Genomic DNA, 14,031 nt, shown 5'->3' with positions numbered 1-14,031 from the left:
TTTTTCTTTTTGCAAACTTTGTGCAGCTGCCTCATTGCCTGTCATTTTCTTTCTCCCAGTCTCTGCTTTTGTTATGCCTACTATATTACTTGTTGTGATATAATGCAAAGTACTTGTCCTTTTTCTGGTCTGAGATTTGAAGCCCACTCTATGTAGTGTTGTTTCTCTGCAACTGACAGGTGTTTCCCCCTAATCCTTGAATACGCATGAGCAACAAAGCCCTATCAAAGGTGATGGTCCCCACTAACAAGGTCACTGGATGACTAGTCTGAAACTGAACGCTGGGCTCTCAAACCTCCATAACTGTCTGGGTAGGATAGACATGAAGACACAAATGATTGCAGTTTCAATAAAGATGTGAATATGACTCTCCCAATAAATCAGGGCTCCCATGAGCTGCTGCCAGAAGAAAACAAAATAAGGGAAACTGGCTGATACTAAACAGGCACATTTGTCCCTAGAGAGAGCAGTAGTGCCTATGTATAAAATAAGAACAAATGGAGAAAGGAAGGAAGGGGAAACATGAAAGAGGCAAAGCAAAATGGGGGGGGGGGGCGGGGATCCTAGTTTTTCTTTGTTCCAGTCCCATGGATCTAAAACCACTTTGTGATTATCAATTGTCTTTTCTGTGAGTTTCAGGTTTAAGTGTGAGTTCTGTGATGTTATATGTAATGACAAGAAGGCTTTGCTGAACCACCAGCTAACTCACATGAATGATAAACCCTACAAATGCAGTTTCTGCAAATACTGCACCTTCCGCGAAGACTTCCTTGTGTCTCATCTTGCTGTGAAGCACACAGGTACGTCTTATACTTCCTTCCATATTTGCCCCTCAAGCTGGCATAATGTAAAATCTTTAACTGATAACTTGGCCTGGCATTTTGTATCGGGAAATGTGTTTATCAATGATGTATTCAGTGCACTTTTAAACCACCTCTTGCTCTACTTTTGGATCTTGTTGCCTGCGGAGCACTTTCTCGTTTTTCAAATTGGAGGCAAACATGCACAGTGAAACAACCAATATACCCCAAAGCAGATAATATTATTAGTTTATTAAGGGCTTGCTTTAATCTTCACCTATACCTAGGTTGATCCATGATGTATGTTGAACTGGTTTCTCCTCTGCACATGCAACTTCAAGACTTCAATTGTCTTTAATCAATGTATCTCTCCATGTCCAAAATAAACATATCCAAACTAACACATGCACTCTTGGTGTACCGTGAAATCAAATGTAGAAAAGTATGCTACATTTATGAATCGCCTATATGCTGATCCTTTGAAAACGCACTAGTCTGAATCTCACAAGTATTGTGCACAAGACACGGGTAGATCATACTAACATAACAGGCGTGTTTTTAGAGTGCAAGTACACCACCAAGTGGGTCTCTTAACAAAAACCAACAGGTGATATCCATTTCCCTCATTTCAGGTGGAAAACCATTTTGTTGTGATTATTGCCATTTCACTACCAAACACAAGAAGAACCTGCGCCTCCATGTGCAGTGTCGACACGCTGAGAAATTCCAGGAGTGGGGCCAGCGGCACCCAGAGGAACCCCCTTGTCGCCGTCGCCCCTTCTTCACACTTCAGCAGATTGAGGCACTGAAACAACAGAATACTACTCAAGAAGAGTTGGTTGTCAACTCACAGGTATTATACCATGCTGCACATCCTTAACATAATTGTGTTAGGAAGGAATATTTTACTACATCTCTAAAACTTCGCATTTTTTTAAAATTCTTTCTTCATGCTAAACCTGTCCTTTCTTCCCACCGATGTCTGGTATTCCTTCTCACCCGTTTTTCTTTTCTTTCTCTTTCTATTTTTTAGCATTATGTAGTCTGTTACAAGATGATCAGTGGCATTGGCCCTCTCTCTTTACTTCATCTTTTCTTTTACCTATTTCCACTGTGGAAGCCTTTGCATAGTCAGCCCAAAATATATTTACTTTTTCTGAACTGCTGAGGCTGCTCTCTGTATAGTGGAAAACTATTGGCATTCTTTCTAAATCAAGGAACATAACATCTGCAGGTATTTCAGACATGTAGGTTAGCAGCACATAATGCCCTGATTACTTGCTACAGTGACAAAGCTATGAGAAATGTTTGTTTATTTCCCTGCATTTGCATGCCTATGTTGGTGTGCTTGTGTCTTTATGTGCATATGTTACAATGAACTCTATATATGCTGTCAAACCAAAATATATTTATGTAAAGGCAATTTTCTATGATGTCGACTATGTTGGTCACATTTTTAAGTGCTCTGATTGAAGCTTCCAAAATCAAAATAAGTACAGAAATGTTGTGTGTAGTTTTAGCTATAGGACACAAACTGTGTCCGAACATAGGGAAGATAGGAACGATATTATATTTCAATGAACTCATCTTACAAAAAGTCAAGCTCTGACATGTAGGGCATGTGGGATAGAGACAGAAGCGGACAGTTGTTTCACATCTGCCTCCATAGGTTTCAGTAAACGTATTCACAACAGACTTGGCTTATTCACAACTGTCGCTAATTTAATTGAACAAGGTTGTTCATCTATTCTCCATTTCAAATTATCTAACAAAACACCTACTATCAGCTGTTGTCCCCCTAGCTCATCAGATTCTGGGAACCTCTTCAGTGAACCTATTGTAAAGGACATTGGATATATTGTAGTGGATGGCGATTTCAGTAATGCATTGGACCACATTTTTGATCGGAATAGTTTTACGAAGATCGCAGATCAAAAAGACAGTCGAGCTCCCAGCTGTGTTACATTTGTCTTGCATCTTGCAATTTTTCATCCTTCCTCAAGAGGCTAAACCAATTCTTTGACATTATACAGATCTTTCTCAAGAACTGACTATTTTTTTGATCAGTTAGGGCCTTGCCAACTCAACCATAAGCTCATATTTGTTGTATTACCCTTTCTGATCATACACCATTCAGTCAGTCTTTCCATATTCCATCTGGTGCTGCCAGTGGGAACATAAGCTAGGACCGTTCCTACTGTAAGACCACAGCATTCTCAAGAAATTAAGTAATGAAATAACTTTCTTCTTTGCCATTTATAGTAATATTGTGTGGGCGTCACTACCAGATAGTGTGAAAGGTAGTGTAATTTCACACATGGCCCAGAAACATTTAAAAAAAGTAAATATCCCTATGTAAGAGCTAGAAAAATGTGTTCATAAACTTAACGTCACCCAATGTAATGGCAGATTCCTCACCATGTCATTTGCACAGGTGCCAGACTGAATCCGGTAGCGCTTACAATAGCTCCTGCACAGCAGCAGGTGACACCATTTGTCTCCACTACATATCTGTCCCACCTCCAGACATGATGACAAAATCTACACATGGGCACTACTCCTGCATGTTGACATCAGTGTCTTTTATTCCATGCCCTTTGACATCAAGTTAGAACTTGGTTACATCGTTTGTCAGTTGCTTTTGACTTTTCCAACCAACACATTTTTGAGTGTGTTCAGAAATGTAGCCCTCAAAACGACAGGGTTTATCTGTGCCACGAAACATACCTCCGATTCTTGCAGCAGATGTTCCTTGCTGCACCCAAAGGCCAGCAGGAAGCTGAACTCTTCTTTGCCCAGCATAAGAAACTGGATCAGTCACTAGGTCGTCGGGGTGTTCCCGTTCCCATTTCCGCTCCTGGTCACCTACTTTGGTCCAAGACTAAATCGAGAGACATGTAGAAGAGAAAATACAAAAAGTCAAGGTGGGGTTCTTCACTTACTCGAAGCTCCTGCTGCAGGGGAGGTTCCTTGGTCCGCGCTCTAAAGGCTCTTGTTTCCTGTATGACTTTGGTTTGATTCCGCTCCTGAATCCGTCACACCCAAATTACACCAGGCCTATGCACGGAATTATAGCCTTCAGAGAGGCCTTTGCTACAGATCTCCAAGTGATTCTGGATCCCTTAGGTGTACCTTCATTCTCCACTAATTCATCAGGGCCTCAGTCAGGCCTTCCCTTGAGCACTAACTGACTCTCTACTGCCACAGCCCACTCCACTTGAGGCGTAGGGCATGTCTCGCCTCCTATGCCGCAGGCCCTACTAGTTGTTTCTCCATCGGAGCCACCTTCGGCCCATAGGCACCAGTAATAGAGAACATTCTAACTCCAATTGTAGATCCAAAACTGATTTCGGCTAGGACACACACTTTGTTGCACTATAACATAAACAAAGTTCAGTATGAGAAAGACTTTCATCCTGTCCTCTTTCCTCGGAGGCAGTATTTCAGGAGGATGGAGGCCCTCATTTGCTCCCCTCAATTTTCATTTTAAGGTCCTGAAAATGTTTCCCACTTTGAAAACGATGATTAGGAGGTTGACTATTTTCTCCCCACAGTACACCAATGCTGGCTGATACATTGACCTACAAAACACTAGTGGCTTGGACACTTCACCTGAGATGGAATTGCATTTATCCTCAGGGTACCCTACAGAACAGTGTTCTTCTTTCACAATGGCATTAGATAGAACTGCAGAGGGTGATATATATTGTTTGCAGCATTTCACCTTGTTTTTTAAAAGTCCTGATGCCTACGCATTTCGAAGCTTCATGCTTCTTCTTCCAGGGCAAAGCGTGAAAATACAGCAGTACCTGACGAACACAGTCCCCTGTATGCTCCATAAATCTACTTGTCCTGTAACAAAATCCACGTGTCCCTTTGGTGCCATGTAGTGCGGCGACAAATTATGGCAGCAATCTCATTATATAAGAGCTCTAATATAGCCTCTCTGGTTATGCTGGGGTAATACCATAGTGGTGTTTGAATACTTGCGATCCTCATGTTGCCACATTTCCGCACATCTACATACTGGGGCTAAAGGTAGTGATAAACAATATTTACAGGGTTAGAATGCCCTTTTGAGTCTGTGCAAACCTACTAACTTGCATGTTGTAAGTGTTTTCAACAACTCTTCTCTAATCTGTTCCCATACTGAGAAATGTTGGCAATTTACTCCTGACAATGGCTGACGTAAACATTCTTCAGAGTTGGGAAAAAAGTGGTTAGAGGGAAACATTTTCGCATAAGCATATCTACACATGCACATTTGCTCATGCTAAATTGCAGTTCACATATATTTTCTAGGACTATTATTTCTCATCCTACTTCTGTAAATTCTTGGGAAATCACGAAAGCTGTATAGCTGCACTTAATGCAAGGAAATTTACCAGGTGTGAACTTTTGAGACTTTGTTTAATAATTGGGCCACTAATTTGGTGTGGCGTTGACCGGGACCTTTTGAGTTTATTAAAATTCTGTCTTTCTCTGTATCGTCTGGATACACTGTGAGTGACAGCATTCTGCTCTTTCACAAGGAGCATATCGGCACACAAAGTAGTTTTATTCAGTGCCAGTAATTACAGTGACAATGTGCGCTTTTTGAGACCAAAACAACTTTTGCTTTTGCCAATGTTTGTTATAATGGTGAGGGCCCGGCAGCTCCAACATCGCTAAAGTTTTACATAAACCATGCCAAAACAAGTCACACATTGACAAAACTAAACAGCTGACCACCAATTTCAGACCTGCAAGCCAATGCTTGTATATTTTTGTTTACCATAATCTTATTGAAGTGTGGTTCAATGGTTAGAGCGGCAGACCCTGATGCAGAGGTCTAGCCCGGGACCAGGGTTCAATTCCCCGCCTCGGCGGGTCTTGGGCTCAAAAATTCCACGGACCTGATAATTCTCGCCTCGGTGCCTATTCCAATCATGGAGTCCCACTCTGCAACTCTGGGCAATAGCTTGCTTAATCTCCACAACGGCCCCCACAACGCTAAGGATGCCTGGTCTCCACCTTGGGGGTGCCCAGGAGTGGACACCTCACAGGGAAAGCCAGGATGGGTTCCACAGCGGTATTCGTACAAGCGCCTTGAGACCCTTGCGGGTGAGTAGTGCGCTATACAAGTATCAATTTACATTTACATTTACATTACATTTACATTTACATTGAAACTGGTTACACTGATTTTCCATTATGTGTCTCTAGTCACAAACAGTTCGTGGCGCTCCTCCACTACCGCCGAGCTCCATGGTGAGGTGCTCATTACTTTTGCTCCCGCTACACACGAGCTGTGCAAAGTACTGTTTCTCGTTGACAAGTTAACCCGGGAGCTCTAAAAGGCCTGAGGTACTCCAAGGCCACATCCTCACTTTCCACAAGCCAGTATCCAGCAACAGAGCCAAGTAAGGGAACTCAAAAGTTATTGCTGCTGCATTTCGCAGCTCTGCAGTGTTCTGGCTACCGCTGCAACATCTCCTTTGCAGTTGGTTCGCTCATTCGCGTAATCCCAGAAGTAGAGCAAACATTTCTCTGAAAGGCGAACCTAGCAGCCACACATGCGGGATCTGGCCGCCCCATAGGAAACTACAGAGACTCATAGGGAGGCCCTTAGATACAGGATAGTAACAGATTTGGAAACAACAAAGTCTTATGGGCTATATAAAAGGAACCCTTTCAGTAACGTATTACTCCTCTCGAAGTCGGCTTGTTCACGTCGAGTAGAGAGCATTTTAAGCTCTCTGATGAAAAATCTGTTCTGTTTACTTCAAACCCTTATTTGCTGACCGAGCCTGGAGGAAATGTATTTGGTTATGCACTCTTTGTAATGCAAAATACCTTCAAATCCTTTGTTATTCCTTCTATGCACTTCTCCTCCCTTTTGTGTCTCTTCTTTCTCTACTCCCATTTCTCTCCTCCCCCCCCATTTTAATACCTCTCTCATAATTCCCTTAACTCGTGTACTTTTTCTCTCATGCCCTACCATCTTCTTACTGCTATTGCTTTCTAATGTCTCATTCTTTGTTCTAAACCCTCCAATTTGTTTATCTTTCTCGTCCCTATCTTGTTTTTACTTTGCTTCAATTTGTCAGTGTTTCTCACTCGCTTCACCACTCTTTATCATCCACTGTGTCATAATTTCTTTTGTTCCTAGATCTGGTCCCTTGAATGTCACCCTCTCGTTTCTCCGTTGTGCCTCTCAGCAGTGTTTCTGCACATTTCCCTGCTATCCTGTTTCATTTGGTTACCTTCCCCCAAAGTTGAAAGTTTCTGTGTAAGCTTTTTTTAAACGTCTTCAGCATTAAGTCTCTCCATGTTTTTTGCAGGTCTCCTCTGAAAACATTACCTACCATACCTTTCAGACTCTGCCTTCCAGCGAATCTCAAGAACTGTCTGAAGACTCACTAGGAACTGCCACAATTATTTATGAACAAGGTAAGATTATTAAACATGCATGAAGTGTAATAGACTATCTTTTCAGAGAACAGTGGTTGTTATGAGGTAGTGAAGCCCACACTTGCTAAGCTACCTTTGGCACCAATGTCATTGTGACCATGGAACATTTAGATTTGTCAACATTTAACACCTTGACCGCGGCGCTGTTGCCGCGCCCTGTGCTGGACATTCCAGAACAGGGCGCGGTCGTGACGGAACCGTTCCGTCATCAGCACAGCTCAGCCGTGACTGATGACGGAACGGTTCCGTCACCAGCATCGAAGGGGTTAAACTTAAGGAACACTGTTCCGCATCATCTTGAATTTCCGTACCAGATTTAGACTGCAATAATAAACCAAGATATGTATTTCTTTGACTGCGTGGGTTAAAATGTTTGCTTTTTATTGTGCAGGGATTAAATCTTGCAAATTATCACAGCAGCACAGTAAATTGTGATGAATGGTGAAGCTTGTAGAGATTAAATCAAAGATGCCAAGGTTATACCAGGTAAAGGCATAACCCTCTATGCCACATACTTGTCTATATAAAATAAATGTTAAAAAATCCTTGTCCGTAATATTATCGTGAAAAACTAGCATGGATCCAACCTTCCTTGACCAATATTAGGCACCTTTGATAGATTCTCTATACACTTCATCTTCATCCTTTAAAATACATCCAGAGGTTGAAATTACTTGGAAACTATTTCATACTTTGGAAAGGACTACAGTGGAGGGAGTGTTGCCAGCATCAGAATGTAAGTCTTCATAAGTGTACATGGCTTTACCGGTCAGGTGTCTTTATCAACAGTTACTTTTTCCTCCAGCAACACATGCCAGGACTTTAAAAAAGCATTTTTCTTCCAAATTCTACATTGTGTGATTCCTATATAGGGATCTCCAGGTCGAACAGGGAAAGTTCTCCTTTGTAATAGAATGAATCCGTTTGACACTAAGCACCATTAGTTGCACTGGATGTCTTGCATGCCAGGCCTCAAAATGCTCTTTCATTTTCAGCACCATCTCCTGTAGTGGACTTGGTTGTAATATATGTTTCTCCTATTATTCTGCAATATCTCACCTTTAAGTTGCTTCCTTTTGCCACATCACAATGCCAAACATCTAAATCTTCCTCGGTGCCGAGAGGATTAATCTCCACTTATGCACACTTACACACTGTGTACCCACCAAACACTGACTGAACTGCTTATTAGAGATTATGCACCTAGTTTGACTATTGCTGGAGCCATTCTGTCTACCGAATACAAGAGAATGGAGCCAAATAGCACGCGGGGGCATTAAGTTGGTCAATCAATCAAAAGAATATTGTTTCATTATCAAAAAGTTTTACAATTTCACAAAAAACATATGCACTCCCAAAACAGATGATTATGGCTTGGGAGATGTAGGACAGCATTAATCGTTACAGGACTAGAATATAAATATATTTTAAAAACAAATTAAATATTAGTAAACTGCCTAAGGCTACCACAGTAAAGCATTCAAGTTTGGAGTTTTTTTTACTTTGCAAGAATTTCCTTAAACACGTCATTCTTTCAGTCAGCAGTGCAAGGCAGGGACATAAATTGTGACCTTTTGCTTCGTTAGTATAACCACAAAGCCTACACATGTTCTTGTTAGCCACAGCTTGGTCCCAGGACCCCTAACGTGAGCTACAGTTACCTAAAATAATGAAATATTGATACATTTAAGTTAAGTTTTATGGTACAAAGATAAATATAAATAATTTTATAATTTATAATTTTAGACCTGGAGGGTCTAGCATCTCATTACTTGCAGGGTAGGCAGGGTTGACCCCTCGGAACATGAAACACCTCCTCTTGGGTGGTTTCTGCATCGTTGAAGCCGAGGATCACAGTTCGGGAAACCAGAACTTGCGTTTCGGTGCCTGCAGGATGGAGCGAAGTAGCTCCGCTACTCCACAGGAGATGCTGGCTGTTTTGCGAAGTGCTGGTAGCCCTCCCAGGCTTTTGGAGGCTGAACAGATGTAGGACGAGTCATCTTTGTCACAATTGTCTGGGACAGCAGGCAGGCTGACAGGGTTGGTTCTACTCCTTATTTCATGCTTCTTGTGGCTATTCAGTATTCTTCTTCTTCTTCTTGAGTCAGTCGATTCTGCTCCTCTTAGACGTGTGACTAGATAATTTCCCACCTGTTCTGGAGCCAAATGGGGTTGGCATTCTCATGGGCTGGTGGAAGCCGGGGTTGCACATCAAAGGGGGCATAGGCTTTGAAACCTTTGGCCTTGATAAGCAGAATGACTAGTCATCTGCTTGGAAGATGTGATAACACTCTCCTGCCAGAGCAGGCATTGTTTCTGACCTCCTGAGAGTGCAGGCTCTCACCCCTGAGGGTCAGTAACTCGTCTGTGGTGGCAGGCCGGAAAGGACCAGTCAGCCAGCACGCTAGAGGACTAGTAAGTTTCAGGGGCCACTTCTAAGGTGCCCTGTGGATGCAGTGTAAAATAAATCTTATACTGGATTCAGTATGGATTTATTAAACCAAGGTATTTGATACCAAACACACACAGATGTCAGTGAAACCATTATGTAGCTGGGTACCTCGTTAAGACTTAGATGACTACCCTGTTCACTTGCAATATCTAGCAATCGAACTAGACATCACAGGGCCATATCTGCTCATGCAGATATGTCCTCACGTAGGAAATAAAGCACCCTGCTTTAGGGCTTTAAGGCTGACTGTAGGGGTGAATTACATATATGATATGCCGTGACTTGGGCATGGCACACAGGAGTTTGCCATGTCGTGGTATCACCATGGTTTGCACTAAGTCACGCAGCCTGTAATGGCAGTCTGCATGCAATTTGTATGGGGGTCCCTTAGGGTGGCATAAGGCAGGCTGCAGCCCTTTGGGATCCTCTGAGATATCCATGCCCTAGGTACCAGGGGTACCCTTTACTAGGGACTAACAGGGGTGCCAACATGTAGGCCAATGATATCTTTTACCATGTTTTAGAGAAAGATCGTTGGCACTGGGGCCTAGGTAGCAGTGCAATTCCAGTCAATAACATCAGTATGGGTGAGTAAGAAGTGGGGGTGATCATGAGAAAAAGGGGGAATTCTCTTACAGTAAGGCTCCAGGCAGTTGCGACAAGGTGGGAAAGCTGTGGAACCAATCTCTTCACTTATTCTGCATTTCTCTGCATCAGAAGAACCCAGCTGATAGCAATAGTTTAAAAACTGAGCTTTCATGGTCCGTGATCGGTGAGGCCCAACACATTCCAGCCAAATATGACCTTGAATCAAATTCAAACAAAGCACATATTACATTTCACTGTACTAAACTGAGTCATGTGTTAGCAGAATACAGCCTCCATGTAGACATTCAAGATATTCCCCATTCTGTTTGAAAGAGGAATTATTCAGAACTCTTCCCTTTCTCAAATCCTCTTCAGATTGCAACATTGCTGGCTTTCTGCATAACACTTAATAGGGGAATGCTTTATTTTGCAGACATTTGAAGCCAAGCCAGCTGATCTGTATTTGTCTGCACTGCTGCTAAAAACGTTGCTCCCGCCTTCCAGGGAAACTTGCCTTACTCTATCTACTGCTAGGCCTTACGCTAGGCCAAAGAAGACAAAGGCCTTTTCCTGGACATCTGTGATAGGTAGAGACTCTCATTGTAAGGGTTGGTGAAATGTGCAGCTGTATTCCACCAAGTAGAAATAGTCTGTCCTCCCCCCCCCCCCTTTGCATCTGTAGAGGGACTACACAAGGTTGGTTGCCTGAGTAAGGTACTTCATTGTTCAACTTTATATCTTGAAGAATGAAAATCCTTTGGTCTACATGACAAGGTATAGCAGAGGTGTCAGAAACAAAATGAGGAGGCATGTTTGAATTTCTCTTTAACGATTGTACATAACCATGTGCTGTCGCTTACTTTTTGGTAAGTAGAATCGAATAGAACAGCGTTTCCCAAACTGGGGGTCGCGACCCACTGGTGGGTGGTCATCTAATTTCTGATGGGTCACAAAAGAGCACTAAATAGAGATCCGTTTACATTTTGTATTTATCTGTCACATTTGTTGTGCTTCAAAGTCAGAGGTCAAATGTCAGGCTATCTCTTCTGACAAATTGCTGTTTATTCTTTTAATATGGGGATATGTGTTTACTTTTTTTTTCTGTGACGGCAAAGTAGTAGGTTTTTTTTAAATTTATTTTTATTTTTCAACGTACAAAAACGGTACATGTTCGTATTTGTAATGTTAAATCTCATAATTGATACTGTTACACACTTGCATAAATTCACAAGTTTGTTATCAGTTTACCAAGCAGGTACAGACCGCGGTTGATTCGTCCCACAGCCCATCTTTTGTAGTAGGGTTTTTAAAGTGAATGTTGTGACAGTCTACCTGGGGTACAAGCAGTGTGGAAGGAAAGGATGTAGGATCTCATTTTTTTAAAATATCTGTAAATGAACTATACACATATTTTAGAATATATCAGCCATCAGAAAAGCAAAAACAAAGCACATTTTTGTAATTCTAAAGTGTGAACAAACTTTTGCAAGTATTCCTAAGCAAGACTCCGGGTAGGCCTTCCAGTATATTTTCCTGCTATTTTTTCTTACCTCACAAAGCCATTTCAACAGAGTCTGTGCTCACTATACATGAACATACGCAATTTTCCCACTTGTGCATGACTTTGTATTCTGGGAGCCAGGTTAAAGTCGCAACTTTGGCTTAAAATAAAATGAAATCTCAAAAGGAAAAGGGAGACAAGAGGAATATCCTAGAGGGGCTCGTCCTGCTGTCGTATGTTTTCTAAAACAAAAGAGCCTGCCCGTTTTATGCATGCTAACCCTCCACAGGATCAATAAAAAACGATAGGTTTTCTTTATAAAACCCTCACCCAACAGGGTTGCCCCTTCTGGCATGCCTCATCATAGGGTCCATCCCGTTCCGCTGCAGAATTGGGCATGCTGCGATCTACCAAATACGTGGGAGAAATTAGGTTTTGTACTGACATATATGATAAGGAATAGAAGTAGGAGAGGTTTGAAGTATAATGGGAGGTTAAAAATACCAACTTAGTGGGTAAATGATACTTCACTCTGTCCCCCATGTAGTATGGTTAAAAATACTGGGGAGAGATAGGAAAGTAGAGGTTGCAACGTGCCTTCCTTTCTACTGGTCTACGTGTTTCAAGACAGTCCCTATGGCTATTCTTCAGGACCAAGGGTCTAACTCCCTGTCGGCTCCTAAAGTCGTACTGTGACAAGATGACTGCATGCTCTCTGCATGCCAGTAGAAAAAGGTTATATTACCTACTTGGTGAAACTTTTTGACAACTTGCAATATATAATGAGAGAGTTAGCCTGCCAAATGGTTGGCAGAAGACAGCACACAGAATAACCAGGTGCTTACACTGGTTACATAGGCAAAGCACGCTGTGTATTTTACTTTTAAACTTTTAAGAAATTACCTCCAAGTGAGAGTTCCTGTGAACTAAAAATTATGTTTTGCTGAAGTGAGCATGCTGAAGTGAGCACATCTAATAGAACAGTGATCCATGTGACCTAAAACACAAAAGCACACTGACACGTACATACTTAATACAAACACTACATAGAAGAGTGAGGCAAACATTTGCTTCAAAGGTTCTGTGGTGGCACGGTGCACCTGTAGTCACACTCTGAGACAATAAACACATACATCATGGTCATCATGTTGTGCTTGTAAGAAAAAGCACAATTGGAGAACAGATGTGACACGTGGGCACTCCACGGCTGCGCTGTACTCTCTACTTCAAGGAGTCCCCTCAGCCAATTCACTTAAAGAAACATCACTGGGACCTGAATATTACTGTCTTAGCCCCAGGCTGCTCTTCAAATACTGTATACTGCAGAGCGAGTGCTGCATCCTCGCCTCACGCAAGAAGCCGCAAATCAACTAGACCGCTAGCTTTTTGTAAATGGCCACCTCAGGTGGAGCTATTGCCTGATCCGCGGACAGGCAGACCTCCACAAGCACCAGCAACGCGTCGGTGTATGTCTATTGTACTGTTGCTGGGTTAAGGGCGTAATAAAATGTGGAGAGTAAGAAAACTTGGGTAAAGACGATCATTCGGCTTTGGTGAACAAATGTATGGAGATGTACAGGCGTGTGTGAATAATGCCTTGTATCCAATTACTTTGGTCAAAAGTTAGATAATAGCGATGCAAGGCACGAAAAAGGGGTGGTTCCTTCAAAAAAGGGACTTCGTTGTCATTGCAGCACTAGTTCATCGGCTGTTGTAAGTAAACTTTGACCCATTTGTTTTTGAAGATATTAAAATAAAATGACTGACATTACACATAAACAAATCCCATAATGCACCACTTGGCCTTGGTTTAACACAAAAATGGACTTGAAGTCTTAACTCCTTAGTCTGCTTTAGAAGGGGTTTTTTCAAATTTGCTAAAATTCATGGTATCAACAACATGATTTTTCAGAAGCATTGTGATTTTTGTAGACATATGCTGCAGGCAGCACCCCTCTCTGAAAAGTGTTACAGCTCCACTGCAGCTCACAGTCCCATAAAGACATATTGATGGGCATGATCAAGGGGGTGGCGTTTCCAAATAATTGCTTTTGGAGATAAACATAAAACTTTGTAAAATATGTGAATTGTTTTTGTAATTGACATTATGAAAGCATGACTGCTATTAGATTAAAAAGTCCACCCGCCTCATGTCTGTTAAAGCGAGGTGGGACCCAAAAGATTGTTGTTCTAAAAGTTGGATTGTTCTAAAAAGTTTGGGAAGCACTGGAATAGAG

The 14,031-nt window shown here is 42.0% G+C and overlaps 1 protein-coding gene across 2 annotated transcripts in view; it reads left to right on the top strand.

Moving 5' to 3' along the window:
- ZNF335 (zinc finger protein 335) overlaps window positions 1-14,031 on the top strand; it is a 272,021-nt gene that overhangs the window by 144,878 nt on the left and 113,112 nt on the right. For both annotated transcript variants that reach the window (XM_078651910.1, XM_078651911.1), the window contains exons 14-16: window positions 640-800; window positions 1,433-1,653; window positions 7,124-7,232. In XM_078651910.1, coding sequence (XP_078508036.1) covers window positions 640-800; window positions 1,433-1,653; window positions 7,124-7,232 — 491 coding nt within the window. The remainder of the gene's footprint in view (window positions 1-639; window positions 801-1,432; window positions 1,654-7,123; window positions 7,233-14,031) is intronic.

The sequence above is a fragment of the Lissotriton helveticus genome, chromosome 7 (genome assembly GCF_964261635.1).
Source record: "Lissotriton helveticus chromosome 7, aLisHel1.1, whole genome shotgun sequence".
NCBI lineage: Eukaryota > Metazoa > Chordata > Amphibia > Caudata > Salamandridae > Lissotriton > Lissotriton helveticus.
Note: the sequence above shows the minus strand (reverse complement) of the source record. Positions and strands in the feature narration are given on the sequence as shown.